The 17179-nt window shown below is 46.6% G+C and overlaps 1 protein-coding gene across 1 annotated transcript in view; it reads left to right on the top strand.

Annotated features, from left to right (window-relative positions):
• Positions 1-2574: 2574 nt before the first annotated feature.
• Positions 2575-17179, top strand: part of LOC135908235 (uncharacterized) — a 29147-nt gene continuing 14542 nt past the window's right edge. Inside the window, exons 1-5 of the mRNA XM_065439988.1 lie at positions 2575-4714; positions 6196-6446; positions 12751-12851; positions 13643-13718; positions 14696-14815. Coding sequence (XP_065296060.1) covers positions 6240-6446; positions 12751-12851; positions 13643-13718; positions 14696-14815 — 504 coding nt within the window. The 5' untranslated portion in view covers positions 2575-4714; positions 6196-6239. The remainder of the gene's footprint in view (positions 4715-6195; positions 6447-12750; positions 12852-13642; positions 13719-14695; positions 14816-17179) is intronic.

Raw genomic sequence — 17179 nt, 5'->3', positions numbered from 1 at the left:
AAGAGCGAGACAGTTGGCGAGCACATGCAACCGTGTATTTTTTAAAGCGATTCGTTTTCAAACGTTTCCGCTTTTCGTGACTGTGAGAGCTGCTGCATGGATGTTCCCTAGCCGAATAGGCCGACCAATTACAGCGGAGCACGCGCACCATGCACGCCGTTGTGCCCTTGCAGCCCCACCAGATGGCGCTCGCCTCCACGAATCTGCGGCGGTAGCAGCGCCGGGAAGCTCGCCTTCGCGGATCCTCGGCTGCACAGTAATGAGGACGTAAACGCTTCTTGCGGAAAGAGTGGAATTGAATTGCACTAGGTCTATACGCGCATGCTGCCTCTGAGTGAGTGAAAACTTTATTGAAAATAAACAAAATAAGGCACGATGGGTGGGGTCCCTCTTCCAGGACCGAGCCTCTGACACGAGTGACTCGCTGGGCTTGGTCTAGAAGAGCCAACTGACTCTCCCGGCCCCCGTCTGCAAGCCACGCCTCCCTCTGCCTATTCCTCATTGGTGAATGTGTGTGTAATGTGGAGCTGTGAGGAGGATTCTTGGGGCACTCCCATGTGATGTGTTTTAGTGTGGGTGCGTCTGTGCACCACGGACACTCGTCATTTAACGTCGTGGGGTGTATTTTGGTAGGTGGTACAGGTTACGGTATGTATTCGTCGGAACACGACGCCAGTCGCTCTCTTGTTGGCTGTTAATTTCGATTGAGGATGTCCAAAACGTCTCCACTCCTGTCGTTGCTGTAAAAGGATGTCACGAGAATTCGGAAGGCGCATGAGCTGGTTTGACTAGCGTTCGTGTAATGCATTCGTGCAATGCGTTCGACTAGCATTCGGCATGGGACCGGATGCCGAGACGTTTGTGAGTTGGCTGTGCCCTTGCTCTGCGTCGTCCAAGGTGGTACTTGGGATGCATGTTTTGGGCAATTGGGGCCACCGCAATGTGCGACCGAACATTACGACCTATATGTGCCCTTTCCTCTTCGCAACACTGGGGTCTGAGCGTAAAGCCTAACCTCGCGAATACTTCGCTGCCGTGAGTGAAGACCAAGGTTGTTCTTTCTGGGCATATAACGTCGCGACTGTGTATTCGTGAAAAGTATTGCGCAGACTTAGTCGCTCGAATCTCTTTGTACTAGCTCATTCGGCAAAACCGAAGTTTTCCGCATCCCAACATTCTGAGCGTCTCCACTTCTCTAGTCGGCGTCGCGTCGAGAGTCCGGGGTGACTGGCACCTACTCATTTTTTTGCGTATTTTGCACGCACCCGAATGAATTCCGATTTTGCTGCCTCTAAAACCATAATGCGTTCAAAGCGTCTGTCGTATCGCTTGTAATCAGCAACTCCGCTTAACAAAAGATTCAGTGTAATTCGTGTGCGTCCGCCCTTGTGTGCGTGCGCGCGCGCGTGTGTGTGTGGGTGCGTGTGTGTGTGCGTGCGTGTGTGTGTATTTGTGTGTGCGTGTGTGTGTGTGTGTGTTTGTGTGTGTGTGCGTGCGTGCGTGTGTGCGTGCGTGTGTGCGTGCGCGTGTGCGCGCGCGCGCGTGTACCCTTGTTTGATATATTTATGCATTCACACAAAGCTTCGCACTATATAGATTCCAACTCAATGGATATGCTGCATTTTTCTTTCTAATGAATGGTATTACTTTTTTATTTCTGTTAGAGGTGTCTGTCAATTATTTTTCTCGGTGTTGTTCTTTTTCCAGACTTCGCTAGATGTGGCAGGTCATTTCACCGTGTGGGGCTGATCGTTCTGGTGGGTATGTGCCATGCGTGAAGGAATCAACATCAACACCATCCTCGACGCTGGCGCAAAGCAAGTCACCCCCGGTATCCCGCCGACGCAGGCATATGCGTTCTGCTTCCGTTACAACTGGGGGCATCTTGCTTTGCGCACAAACTTCCGCGTCCCTTCTCATTCCTCGTTGTGAAGTGTGCCGCTTGATTGCGGTTGTGAACGAGGAAGGGACGTGGAATGCGGTGTTCGTAAGCTGACCTCTGTGGCCAGCTACGTAGGTCTTTTAGAGGTTGTTGTCGCAGGCACAAACGTATATACAGTTTTGTAACGAATATCACTATCGTTGCATTTTATGGTATGATTTATCGTGCTTCTAATACTTTCTTCCTTGCTTTGCTTTTTTCTGTATTTATTTTTCAGGCCAGTGTAAGTACACACTTTATGCATGCCGGTAGGTACCGTGAACGATTAGGCAGGGATGGCTGCTGCATCAGCAGAATATCAGCATGCGGACGCAAATGATGTGTTGTTAGTCACTCAGAGAATGTTAAGCCTGGAATGCGTGTCTACATACCTGCTTGGCAAGCACCGCCACCAGGCGTCCAAATCAAAAACGAAGGATATTGTTAATTTGCGTAATGCAGACTATCTCCCCTGCCATCTCATCCGGCGCATAAAAATAATTTGAAAGGCAGTCCAGGGTCCGCGGGCGCTAGCGTATGGCCAAAAATAACGTACAGCACGAAGGACAAGGACTGCGAGAGACGACATACATAGCGCTGAGCGCTGTGTATGTCATCTCTCGCAATCCTTGTCCTTCGCGCTGTACGTTATTTTCGATCATGAATTACCAACTAGCCCAAGCAACCACCCTAGTTGCGTATGGCGGTTGAGTCAGCACGAGAAGCAAAACTCGGTGGAGAGGTGAGCCAGTTGGCACATGCTTGAAAGGTGAAAAACTAGTGAAATTCACGACATGCACACAATGAAGAAGATGACGGGACGAGGGTCGCCCAGTGGTTTACTTGAATATTTGCCTCGCGCTTTTCTCGCTGGTTTTCCTTTTTCAGACAACATAGGAAATTTGGGATAGCACATGGATTCGCCTAAACTGCGTCTGTCTTGCTTCAAGCAGCGTTTTTAATTTGAAAATTAATTTTTTTCTAATGAAACATTGTGGTTTAAACGCAGCAATAAGCAACGGAAGTTCAAGTGCGGAGAAAGATATTGCTTCTAACGTTCAGTAACATTCAATTTCTTTGTAGTTAGAAAAAAAAGATAAAGCGTAATAAATAGTTCTTCGAGTATGTTTGAAGCCACAAACACCATGATTAGACAAAACTGCTGTATTACCCATCAATACCAGGATAGCCGAAACGGTGGCATCGCCAGGGTTTCCTCTAGTGATATATTTATAGGATATTTTTAGAAATTGCGCGATGTGCGACCACATTCGCAAAGCTCAAGCTACGCAGGAGAGTTTCCTGATGCACCGACGTTCAGGTACACACCATTTATCACAATAGCGATCGGCTAGATAATTTGGTTATCCCCGTGGCGATAGCCAATCACGCCTGACACTTTCATGGCGATAAGCTTTGTATATACGAGCCCTACAATCGTTTATTCTGTGTCTGTAGTAGCGTATATTATTCTGGGCCAACCTTGGAGCTGAGTAAGCTACTCTAATCTCTGATTGCGTCATTAACGCCGGAATGCCGAAAGGGCGGCGTTTCATCAAGATACATGCATCTGTATCTTTGGAATGAGTGTCAAGCACAAGTTAACAACGCACGTCTGTGCCTACTGTGTGCAGCAATGCTTTAGTAGCTTGACACAGACAGCACGTCAGTATCGAAAGTGCGTTTTTCGCACGCCGTAAGTGCATGTTCAGCACTAGGGTGAACGGCAAGGCTAGCAGGACACTAGCCCAGAAATGAAGAACATAGGAAAGGACTTCAACGGGTGTGAATCCTAGAAGAACCTGAGCACAAACGAGTAAGCAGGACTTGGAACTGCTGGTTGTTGTGGTCTGCATTTTATCGTCCTTTAAAATGCTTTCACGGCTTGAAATTGTCCGTGTTCTGACGCAGGGCACATATACTGGCTGTCTTATTTTAACGTTAATAGAATTTTTCCTACTCGCCTGCCGCATTTGCGCCAATATACATATTGAGCTGGAAAAGTCGAAGAAGCATAGATTACTTACACTGAAAATTAGTGCGCATAATTGACTAATTCGTGAAAGGTCACTAATTACTTTCAACTAATAACTTCAGCACACATATTGCAATGCAAGAATTAAAGCCAGTGCTTTCAGAAGGCATATTCAGTCACAACAAATTTTGAAACTAGCATCAGTTTTGATATAAACGCTGTCAAACTTGCCGTAAGATTGCAATGTTGTTTCACTTACTTTTTTAACAAAGCACCTTTCTAGGCACTGAAGCTCAAAAGTTAATGGAACACCAATGCAAAGTTCGGGAACGTATATCTCGAAGCTGGTGCATCATTAGAATTCGTTACATGGGGATATGACCTTAAAAATCACCGGCTACAATTCTCAAATTGCAAAATTTGACTTAAAGTCATAGTCAAATAGGCACTTTCATTCTTTTTGCAAGTATTGTCTACCTCTGATTGTAATAAAGCTCAAGAAGTAGAATTGTGCTAAAGGTCATGTCTGATTTTAAAAAAAAAAGAAACGTTAACGATAAAATCAGTCAGCGCGCATATCCTCCCACAGCCGGTTGCTGCTGTTAACGCCGCGTGGTGCACTCCTCTAGCAACTGTGACCACCCATTGCGCAGACGTGAACGAGCAGCTCGAGCGGCCGTCGCACAGCGTCGTCTGCTACGTGAGGCCCGACCAGGAACTGGACGCCGTGCCCTCGGCATGCACACACGTCGTCTACCGAAGCCTATACATCGACGTCTACACGCTCAGGCTGGTCGACGCCGGCCTGCCCCTCAAGCGTCAGTATATCGTGCTTTGTGGCACCGCTCTTGCACCTTCGTGTATCTTTGCCCTCTCCCTTTATGCTCCTCCTCCTTTCCTTTGCACTGCCAACGCGTTCGGCAATGTCTGGTGAAGCACTTTCAATGCGGAGAATTGGAGGACAAATTAAATTCCTGCATTTTTCTCACCTACTCCCAAGAAGTCTGGCAGAAGCGATTTTATGATGAATGTCGACGTGAATACTTTTAGCAATCAATGTGTCGACAAACAGCATGGCAACCGCCGAAAGGCATCATCATGAGGCGTTTCCTCAGGACACGCTGTGCAATCTAGTGCAACCACAGAGATTGTTTGATTATTTATGTTATAGAGCTAATATAACCAACTCGAAAGCAAAGCTCCTCATAGCACACATGCATTCAGATACGTAATCACTAGGGCGCCGCCATGTTGATACGCAGGCGTGTAGGCGCATCCAATTCACACCAGACGCGCAATCAATGTGAGACCGAGCTTCGCGCGGTATTGTTGAGCCTTCTAGTTCAGGCGCCTTCAGTGCACCTTTTCACACGCTGTAAATGTTACAAAGACATTTTATAAATAGACATTGGATGTTTCTCAATATATGCAGTATGAACTTTACACGTTGTTCAAGCCTGCGTGTGGCGTGTTAATCCCTGTTTATGCATCGTACTTTGATTATTTTAAGCATTACAAAAATTAGAGGTAGCAACTTGGCGGCGACTTTCCGGTCGCCACTTCTTTCGCACAGATTTTCTCCTGTAATCAGTATACTAGCTCTATGACGTATGACGCGTGTTTACACCACCCACCGCCAGAAAAATCCAAAATATTTTTTGTCATTGAAGAGCCGCACCATACGCCGCGGCACATACCCACTAACCCAAGTTAGCCTCAAAGAAATTCATTGAAGAACGACACACATTCAGTTACACATATCAAGTGACCGAAGTTGGTGTGAAACAGGTGTATCGAAGAGCAGCACGTACCTCGTGGCACATACCCACTGACGCACGTTGGAGTTAAACAGTCATTGGAGAGCAGCACATAAGTAGGTTTACATACGCAGCGACCCACTGCAAGTTGGGGTGAACAAGGTTGGTTGAAGAGCTGCACAAAAACAATGGAACATACCCGCAACACAAGTTGCCGGAAAACGAGTTAACGGCTAGCGCTGCATACGCACTTTCACATACCCGTGATTCAAGTTGGCACGACGATTGGTTTCACAGTTCCTTCATCACGGAAACCTGATGCTCTAACATATTAGCCTATGGACTGCCCAGGGATTGAAGTTACCCGGAAAACTGTTAAGAGACACCGACAGACAAGCAGAAAGCCCCCGAAAAGTGCGTGAAGATCCCGAAGTATGCTAATCTAATTAAAACAGCTGCGTGAGGACCCTTGTGACTTCAGTTAAGCCTAAAGGGATGACCATATCATGCACGCGCGACTGGGCTACTTTGATCCGGTGCAGACGAGCGCACCATACAGTCGGTGGCGAGGCTGAACGCGCCCAACATGCGGCCCATGGTGATGGTGACCATGGAGCCCGGGTACCTGGCGTCGCTGTCCCGCCGTACCGTGCTCAGCGGCCACGCGGGCCGTATGGCGCGCAACGTGGGCCGCTGGTTGCTGCAGCACGGCTACATCGGCGTCGACCTCGACCTTTGGACGCCCACCAGCAAGGACGAGGCCAACGCGTCCTATTACGCCGCCATCGTCGCGGTGCGTTCCCGTCCATTTGTATTCGTCCGCTTACGTCAAAGAGGTGCCAAATACGAAGTATTTCGAGCTACATTAATGCATTACATTTCTATAAAATACTGAGAAGGGCACTTCTGGACGTCAGAATTGGTTTCGTAAGCCAAAAGAATCAATAATAAGCTCGAGAACGGTGCGCGAGTGCCGACGCCACCTTGAAGTTCCCATACCCACCATGAATTTCGTCGGCGCCGACCCGGGCTTAGTTAATCTTTTATTGTTCTAGATACGCCATGCACTGTATTCTAAAGGCACCAAAGACTAAACTTTGTCAGTTTGGAGAAAGTTTACTTAACCAAAACGACCGATAGAAGAAAAAAGCGTTTAAAATCATTGTCGTCTCATTTTCACGTACGGTAGATGCGGTTGCTGCGCGAAATATATTTTTTTCTAAATGTAAGCATATTACCACGAGGTTTTATAAAAACAGTATTGAAAGTATGCTTTATTGCTGTTTCAGCGCTTCGCTGAAGTGTCCTTTTAAACTTCTCGCGAACTATATCAGTCGTTCACATTATCCCTCCTACGCAGCCGTCTTGTAGGAAACGGCGCCGCTTAAGAACAGTCGACAGTCCACTGTCATTGTCATTAGTACGTGCTGCGTCTTATTCGAATAATTAGTTTATTCCTTTTAAGGTGTGGATATGTTCGGACCAGAGTACGAGGTAACGACACCTCGTCGTATAGGCTGTCGACGAGGTATCGTCGAAGGTGTGTATTGAATGTAGACAACCTTTTCCTGCGCAGGCAATCGCAGAAAACTCGCCAACAGCAATAAAGTACCTAAACATCTTACAGTGAAAATCCAGCACGAGGGAAGCATCCAGTCCAGTTTAATGCGTTCGAAAATGGGAATGAAAGCTTGTACTATTATCTCACCAACAGGGACGATTCACTGCGTTTGACCCCGTGTGATAAAAAAATTCATCCACGATTACGATACTTCCTTGGGCGGAATTTGAGCGCAGCTCTATACGTGTTTTCATTTCGTGGTATACTGGCTGGCGCGGACAATCTGTCTTCTTGTGCAGCACGTTGCAAGCGGAGCGATGTGTGTCGCGACTGCCTCGCTAATCTGGAAATCGCGAGAGGCAGCGCGTGGCTGACACGTGGGCGCGATTCACAGCAGCCGCCATAGAAAGACCTCCCGGACGACGCGCACTTCTCCGGCGCCATCTCGTAGCCATCGTCGTCGCACCACGCTTTTCTTCTCGAGCTTTCGCCATACCCTCCTCCTCCGCTTTCCTACTCGCGTCTTTCACCCCCCGCTGCGCTCCGCGTTCGCTCTTCCATCCTTCGCTGTGCTCGTTCTTTCGATTACGTCGTTGCCGACGCCGACACTTGCGGCTATAATGTTGTCGCTCTAATACTGTCTTCAGCACGTGTCAGCTGGCGGAACCCGCAACAAGAGGCGTCGCTAAGGAAACCAGCGAGCATACTCGTTAATTTTACGTCGGAGAGCTATCGATAGCATAGATCATCTTCATACGTCCTGCTCAAGAAAATCGCCTCATTGGCTTGGAAAGTACGACCTCTCCTTTTGTTCTGACGAGTGAGTTCGAAACTGAACAGGCAACATAGGAATTATAAATGAGTTTATTAAAGTTCAGATGTGATACCCTGTAATAACAGAGCCGGAGGTGCCGAAGTCACAGACGTTAATGATGTCTACTTAAAAAGCTATATGTCAGAATATAACGTTTATCTAGAACGTTTAACATGAACAAAAATAAAAACTGCGACCATTAATTAACACCAAAACATACTCAAGTATCAAAAATGTCATGTCCCTGGTATCAGTACTACTTTAAAGGCTGTTTCACAATGTCCTGCCGCTCTCGCTAATATGCCCAAAAATCACAACTCGCCGTACCTGATCCCACTAAAAGTTTATCAGCGCAAGAGCATTTAAGTGAATACATGTTCTAGTAATTAGCGTCGTAACTATGATGGTAGTCTCTGAAATGAGTTTCAACGAAAACTGTCGACGGAATCACCCGGCTGTGCCAGAAATTGAATGAATGAATAGAATTTATTGATAGGAAAGACAGAGAGGTCGACCTGAGCTAGTGCGCTCTAGTCTGCTACTCTGCACTGGGGAAGAGGGAAGGGAAGTGAAAGTATTGGGATGGATGATGATGATAAGAGAAGTGGTGAGTGCTTATGTACATGAGACGGTTGCCTCGCTAGAGCCGCTCGTCGAGCTTGGTGTCCTGCAGGAACTTCAACAATACTTTTGTTGCGCGCACTGAAATTGCAGTGTCAGGCCATGGGCCGAGGATAGCTTCCTCCGACAGTAGTTGTCTGCCAACGCTGGCTAGGAAACTGTCTAACGTCCTTCGCTCCAGCATATATGCTGGGCAGTCGCACAGTACGTGTTGCAGTGTTTCGGGCATCTGGCAGTGTACACAATCAGGGCTGTTCGATTGGCCGATGAGGTGTGCGTAGCGACGGGTGAAAGCAACCCTGAGCCGAATCCTGTGTAGCAATGATGTTTTGCTCCGTGTAAGCTTCGGGGGCAAACAATTGAAAGGTGTTCGATTATCTTATGCCCAGGACAGTCGGAGCTAGAAAGCCAAACTAAACGTATAGTCATTGGTGTCGTATAGTACTCGTCATTGGCCTAATTTTGGGCACCCGTGATTGTTTACCTTGAACCCAAATTCGAATGTAAACTCGTGTGTTTTTTTAATGTGTAACCATTTCTATGCCTACCCAAGGAGAATTTTGTCACGTTAGACATTGAATGGCTCATACCTCCGTCAGCAAGCAAAAAATGCAATGGCTCATACGAACGTAAGGCAGAGGCCACAAGCGCTCAGCAAAGTGAAGCGAACAGCGCATACATTCATTACAATCACCCATACAACAAACAGAACAGTTAGGTTTCAATAAACCACCAGCTCAAAGCAAGAATCCGAATCACCAATAAAGCATTGCATATCCTCCTGAGCAAATGTAGTGATGCTTTCGCAATAGCTTCGCTAAATTAAGCCTAATTCAACTTAATGAAATTAAAGGGTCGTGGGTTCAACTCCCACCAAAGGTCGTGCACTTGAGTGCCTTAATGAATTATATCTTAATTAACTGTGACTAATTAACTTCACCTTAATTAACGTCAATGCTCACGGTTCCGCGTGCCGTAATGAACACTGTCGTAATTAAACCTGTCCTATCATGTTCGTTATTTAACATGATAAGCGAATGAACGGTGAGGGCTGATAAGTGTTCATACTGGTCGCAGCAAGTTAAATAACGTTGCTAATGACACCGGGCTGTGTGGAGATGAGCAAGTGGCACAATGCTTATGCATACTTACACAACTACCATAGGAGTTCCTGCGTGAATTTGATATTTGTTTTTGTTTTTTGATGCCATAAGCCAAGGCCGATAATTGACAGCACGGCCTCGAGCTTGACCGCATAATGTTACAGCAACTGTGCACTAACTTGCATTACCAATATCAACAGCATACGCGCACTGCTGAATATCTCGCGCATACAGCGATGCATGACATCACAGGTATCCCTCAGTGCCATTACTAGTGGAGTTTCCCGTGCTTATATATCACATTTCGTGTTCTCGCTTTCCAGATCACGGTCAGTTTTCCCGTACTTACGGCATCGTTACGATGTTCATATTATACAGTCATATGCCACTGTAAAACAGTAACCGCGATACAACGAGATCAAGCTCCGAGTACTTTTCCTCGTTCTTTGCAAGCTGGTTCCGCGCGTACCATTTCGTTGTTACTCTATAGCATAGATAGAATGTTTTATTTTGTCTGCAAGAAAACAACAAAACCACATTTTATGGTGTTTAGAATATCGGTAGTTAGCTAGTCAATGTTCAAGATCATAAAAATTGCCGATATTCCAGGAAGGCTATTGAACTAAGCACCTGATATTAATTTATACGTATTCCTTCAAGTATTGCAAACACTAGGAAAGTCTAAAAACACAATTTTCCTTACATAGATACCCATAAGCGATAAGTTCACTTTCTTCTGCGATATACCGTAATAGGAGAGCGCGTTTTGATGGAGCTCATATTCTGCCATTTTGAAAGCTCCTCCTTTGGCGTGGAACAAGCGCTTCTGGATGTCGGATGGCAGCACAGGTCCCTGAAGAAAGCAAACAAAACGACTTTTCATCGGGTCAGCGGTGCTTCTCTCACCACTACGCCCAGCTTTCTAGTGTACAATATATCGGGAAAATGCTCCGTTGCAGGGCCTCGCCAGGACAAACCAATCCGTCACGCTTCTTATATGGGCCAGTGCCCCGGTTGCCCAAGCTCGTACCACTACCATGTAAGCAAGACAGAGTGGAGAAAGCGCCAACAATAAACGAAACATTTTTCACTCCGTTTCTATTTACTGGGTAACGCTAAGAAGGCTAGAAATACTTCTTTCGCTGTCCGAATCTGCGACCAAAAAAGTAGCATATGAAAGAAACATATTAGGCACGCCCTATTCTATTTCTATCAAAAATTCTGTCTCATACTTCTGTGTCACAAAATATGGCGTATTTATTTCGTGAAAAGCGTCGCAGGTGTAAACATGTTTGCCACTAAACGATTGGAGTATCTGTATACCACGTTTCTGCGACCGGCAGTCACAGTGCACTGCTTGCGCTCGCAACTAAAACAGCACGTAGCCCACTAGAAGCATGAATATGTGCACCAATGATATGGAATTTCACGTAAAATTGCATTCTCAAGCTGCAGCTGTAATTTATGAAGTGTAGCCATTTCGTAGAAAACGTTGCGGATCAAGAACGTCTGCGCATGGAAGCACACGGATAGAGGCTTCTATGGTCGCGCTATACTTGCATAAACTCCACAGCGTTGCCTGCTAAATGGAACGGAGCATAGGGGAGAATAACATGGTCATTGACCAAACTGTACACTTTTTGTTTGCCGTAGCTTAAAAGAACCAAAAAAATATCTGACGGCTCTTTTTACACTTTGAAATTGTGAGACTCTCAGCATCCAAATTCATCGTCTGTGGGGTATGTATGTCACAAAATAATTTTTTCAACAGCGGAGCTGTTCTAAGTCGAGCCTTCGCCATCCGTTGTCCGGTGCCACGCAGGGGAGACGGGGGGGGGGGCAGACCGCACGCCGGGGGAGGGGGAGGAGAGAGATATAAGAGCAGGTGTTTCGCCGGCGTTCGTCTTTTCGCCCCATGGATTCCGCTCGGCATGAGCGGCAGCGGGAGCTCCCACGGGAGCGGCAGCATGGACGTCGCACAAATCCCGAGCTTTGAGAGCTAAAAGCGCAAGCGAAGTGCCAGTGGCGGGAACCCGCTACCACCGAGGATCGAGAACGGGAAGCGCAAACCAAACTCTGGTGCGCTTCCCCCTCTTTCGAGAGAAGGCAACCCCAGCCAAGCGCCAGCAGAGGCAAGCTAACCCCCGAATTCGAGAGTAGAAGGCCGACCAGAGACGTAGACGCAGAGAGATTCCTCCCGCTGTGGGTGACGATCGACGGTTCAAGGGAGAATTCCTCGACCGTGAGTGCGGCCACAGCTGCAGGCTGTGTGACAGACTGGTGTTTGATCACAACCTCACGTCGTTGAAGAGTGTGCGCAATCCGGAACCGAAGCTCGAATTTAGCAAAAAGATGACAACGAGACAAAAGAGTTCCATGAAAATCGCGCTCAACACGAGATCAAACTTGAGAAAACGACCACCAGCTTCGCTGTTCTGAAAAAAAAAGACAGCTTCCAATGCGTGGAACTGGCTAATTAACTTTTTTTTTTTTGCTGGAGGTGCTGCTCGGCGCCAGCACATATTTGAATTGCCTCCCTTGCAATACCAAGAGTACTCCTTCTTTCATTCAACAGTGTTCGAGTGGAACAAACTTGACACTGATATAATTGACAAACATAATTTGGGTGATCGAAAATTCCAGGGTATCTACAACTATGAGGGGATTTTTTGCTGTGTGCATTCTTACTGCTTGTTTTTTTTTCTTTTTTGCGATGACATATGTTTACTTATCATGTTGATACCTTTTCCTTGACGAGTTTTACTCATATATGTTTGTCATTCTCATTTATTTTTACTTCTTATACCCTTTGTACCCCTATACGAACAACCCCTATCGTTTGGTTTAGCATTATTTCTAATAATTCAATTTTGATTCATTTATTTACTTGTTCATCTGATTACTTAGTTTATCAGTTAGTTAGGTAGTTTGTTTGTTAGTTAGTAATAAATATTAGAACTGAGCGCGGCCCTATTCGGGTGCCATTTTCTCTCCACAGTCGATGAAGAGGACGCTGGACACGGGTCGCCTGCTGCTCAGTACCAACGTGTACCCGATACCGGGGCTCATGGAGGACATGCAGCTCGCCAAGCTCAGGGGGTGAGCGCTGAGCACCCTGCATGGAGCTCCCAGTGCCACTGTCGCACTGAAACGAGGCCCAATTCCGTATCCGTTAAGCTCTTGTATTCAAATGAATACTTAGGATTCGTATGAATAATTAATGATGCCAAGTTGGTAAGTTGCACTCCTCACTTGACGAAGAGGCGGTGGGTGACATTTCTGTGACGTTCCCGCACCAGCTGCCTGTGATGCCGCCGATAGTGACAACATCAACTCGACAAGTCGCAATCGTTTATCGAAAGACAATCATGAAAAAGCAAGCTATACCACAAGACTTGGCAACTTTTTTAAAACCTTTGCGAAAAAGGAAACGGCATATATCCGCGGAAATGGCCTTAAATCCGTGACGTCACACTGACGCAACTAGCCTGAGGATTCGGGCGTGAAATTAAAGAATAAAGATGTACCTTTTATTTTCATCGCTAATAATGGACTTCTTCTCGCAGATAAACATAAATGAAGCTTTTAGAGACATCCTATTAGGCTAAAGAAATTTATGTTCCGTTGATGTCAGTGATCTCCTCATCAAGTGAATGGGAGAAAACCATGCGTGTGGCTTAGACGGTTAATTGAAAGATATAGCTTCTGGCTTTCTCATTTTGATGCAGCTTCTGTTTCTGTTTACCTTTAACATTTTCATAATTTTAGCTTTTCGATAGCCTTTGAAAACTTGAGCAAGCTATAGAAGTTGCCAGTGGGATTACATCAAAATAGGGCGCACTTTGAGAACTCACAGCCCACGTTCCTGTTGTTCTTGTGCCGTACTGCAGGAACGTGCACCTGATGGTCTTAAACCCCTGTGTCGACACCTCCGAGCCGTGTCCCCTGACGGGGACCCAGAGCTGGGTTAGTACATGGGCCATGTCAACGTGCTCCTGTTCTTTCTTGTAAATTAGGTCCGCATTTGCGGGACGTGTAGCTAACGGTCACTTGGATCACGGACACCCGACCCACTGCTTAACTGAATTGCCGCAAAATCACAAGTGTAGGTCTTAAGCTGGCTAGATCTTCCAATTTCTTGCCCTGAGACTTGACAGACCCAAGAAGGGCACGTACTACCTGGAGCGTAGCAAAGGAGCAGGCGTTTCGCGGGCACTTGTGGCAGTGACCGGCTCTGTTATATGCGGAATCACTCAATGTCACAATAAGCGGTACGTAGATATTTCAGTGTAACAAACATGCTCCTTCAACGGCCTATTTTTTTTTTATTTAGGCGAAGCTTCCGTTACTATCGTCCCCGGTGTTGGATGTTTCTGCTCAGTCAATTTCTCGCCGAGTAAAATGGGCCTGCAATACTGTAGAGAGTACTTAGCTAAAGAGGCCGATCCCAGAGAGGGAGAGTAATCAATACTGGACCAATCCGCGAGAAAGTAAAGTCCACGGTCGCGGGGATAGCGTGGTGGTAGACGGCAAGACGCAGTACGCCGTCTGGCTGGGTGGTCATGCCTTGGCAATGCTGCAAAACGCGCTGCAGAACACGAACAATTAACAGTGTTCATATGACACGGCTAAGAACGAGTACGAAAAGAACACAGAGAACATCAAGGGTGCTTGCTACGAGCAGTTAAACACGCGTGACCGTGAAGCCCGCAAAGCCGTTGCAAGGGGGCAAAAGCGAGAACCGTTTCTTGTGGCGTCCTTGTGAATGAAACAAAATTACCCGTATCGTGAGAGCCCTTGCATGGCGTTCCATGCAGTGGAGTGCTTCAATGAACGTTTCAATCTTCGCCTAACGTTGATTCCAACAAATGCTTTGGATACGTCCTAAACTCTCGCGCGTCAGCAGGCAACGCATTCCACGTACATGTTCGTAAACCACGCAGCACTCTGCTCTGGCCGCCTTCTACTCCGCCACTGGCAACCTGGCGCACGTCGTCATGACCGTCCAGTTTCCGGGCAGCGCAAACTGGACCGAGGCTCACGTGAACGCCCTGGTCGAGAAGGTGAGGCATCCGCCAATCGTTTTTCGACCCCGCCGGCCATGTGCGCACAATGAAATAAAAACTAGACCGGGCGGCTTATAGCCCAAGATTTCATAGGCATGGTGTGCGTGTGTCCCCCTCCCACCTCCCCCGAGTTATCGAATTATTCACCTATCCGAATCCAATCTCCAGTACTCAACACCAGCGCTGATGAACACCTTATTCGTGCATTCAGTGAGTTATTCTATGTAAAGCCAATATTCACTATACTCAAGTCTGATGCAACCGCCAATAAACAAATTAAGCCTCTTACATCATTTTTTTTATTATTTCACTTTCAAGAATTTCTGTGCACAAATCACACACGCGAAATCCCCAATGGTCAGTCCTCGAGGTTCCTTCCCAAAGGCTGTTCGAAAAAGTGTTGGTAGTCCATCTCCACATACTAGAAAACATCCGTTGCAGAACAGGAGTACACAGAGCACCAAAGCATTTCGTCCATACCTTCTTGCTCACTTAAAAGACACTCTGGCGACTTTTTTTATTTTTATTGACCTTAATACAATGTTTAATATACGTTCTCTTTTGCTATGATTATCTGTGCCAAGCGATATGACTAATACTAGTCCTTTAGTTTTCCTGAATATGAATTTCAAAAATTTGTTGTCTATTTTCGACTCATGCTCACGAATGTATAACATTTTATTGGCCACCCTATGTCTGTGACGTCAGAGAACACTGTCACTTCTCCCAGAAGCGACCTAGCTGGCTTATTTTTTTATGAGACAACGGCAGAAAATCAGAGTAAGGGGGAGAGGAGGCAGAGAATGGGTGGAACCGATGGAGTCGCGAAACACGTGAATAACAGCCTTGTCACTTTTCGCTCGCAGTCCCCATAAAAAATGGGGGAGAGGGAAAAGGTCACCTGAGAAGGCAAGGAAACGCTACTACTATAGACACGACAGTAGCGGCGGGAAAACTGAAGGTACGGTGAAGTGTATGAGGCAATGACAATGCTCAACCCTCTCAATGATTATGAACAATGACGCGCAACAACACATCACGCAAACACATCTCCCTGTGTGTTCTGTATACTGCACAGACTAACAGCGGTGGTGCACGCAAGGTAACGTTTCATACCAACTCACCACACTTGCACTGGATTAAACGTAGAAAAAGTTAAAGATTCGCCGCCCACATCACCGCTAATTGTCGTCATTCAAGAAAACGCCACAGAAAGTTTCGCATTTCATCGATTCCCACAGTGTGAGATCCGCATAATTTTTTTTACAAATGACTTTAGTCCATTATTTGGTACCAACAGCCTTGCCTGATCAGCAACTACTGACCACTTATTATTATGAGGTAAAAGGCGTTATGCGCAGAGCTTACTGGGAATGAATGGCAGACGACAAGGCCGTGAGGTGATCTATTGTTTCCCGTGAGAAGTTGCAGTCAGGAGAAGTTAAACTCTGCTGAGGGGCAAGAGATCGGAGGCAAGTGGTTTTGCTTTGTTGGCAGCAAAATCTTCAGCACTCGCCATCCGCAAACGCTGCTTGAGCCGACATCGATCGCGCTCAGCCGAGGTTACGCGTATCACAGTCGACAAGTTAGTGCGGATCTACTGCTGGCGGAACTGAGCGACTGACCTGAAACTCAAAAAAAAGAAAAAAATCCATCAGAATGACGAAAACTGCTTCTGAAGTTCACCTTTTATCACACGGATGTGAAATAAACCATCGTTCATTTCGTACAGGGCACACACGAAAAGCTAGCAGCGAAGACACGACGACACTACTCGAACTCGCCTGCATTTCCCTAAGATCGATGTGACTACGTACTTTTATGTGTTATTATGCTGAATCATTATTTAGCTTCCGAAGTGCACTGTTTGCATCGTATCCCGAATGGACAGCAAGCGGATACCCCTTTGATACCACAGCGTAAACAACCACGCCGCGTTCAGTGGTGACAACGGTGTCAAAACTGGCATCGGCGTTTCCGCAAGATAAGTCCGCGTTCTCTAAATGAACGATCATACGCGCAAAGTCTTAATGTATGTAGACTTCAGGGAACACATATATTGGGTACGTGATAAGAGTACGAAGAATTATAAGTAGGCAGCATAACACCGCCTTCTATGATCTCCCACTCACTGTTTTCGATGGTGTGTGGTCGCGCATATCGGCGCGACCTATGCCACGGTGCTACCAGTTATGCCATGGTGCCTACTTGCACGCGATTTGAATGTTTTGCCATGTTTTGAAATTAATTGATGTCATTGATGAGCGGCTAGCATTAATCTCAAGCGAACTGTGAGCGGCAATTGTATGTGCCGATGCAAATAAATGCACCGGTTGGTGCTTTGGACTGAATGTGTTACGC

This window comes from Dermacentor albipictus, chromosome 2, assembly GCF_038994185.2.
Source record: "Dermacentor albipictus isolate Rhodes 1998 colony chromosome 2, USDA_Dalb.pri_finalv2, whole genome shotgun sequence".
NCBI classification, from domain to species: domain Eukaryota; kingdom Metazoa; phylum Arthropoda; class Arachnida; order Ixodida; family Ixodidae; genus Dermacentor; species Dermacentor albipictus.
This window is presented reverse-complemented; position numbering and strand designations above follow the sequence as displayed.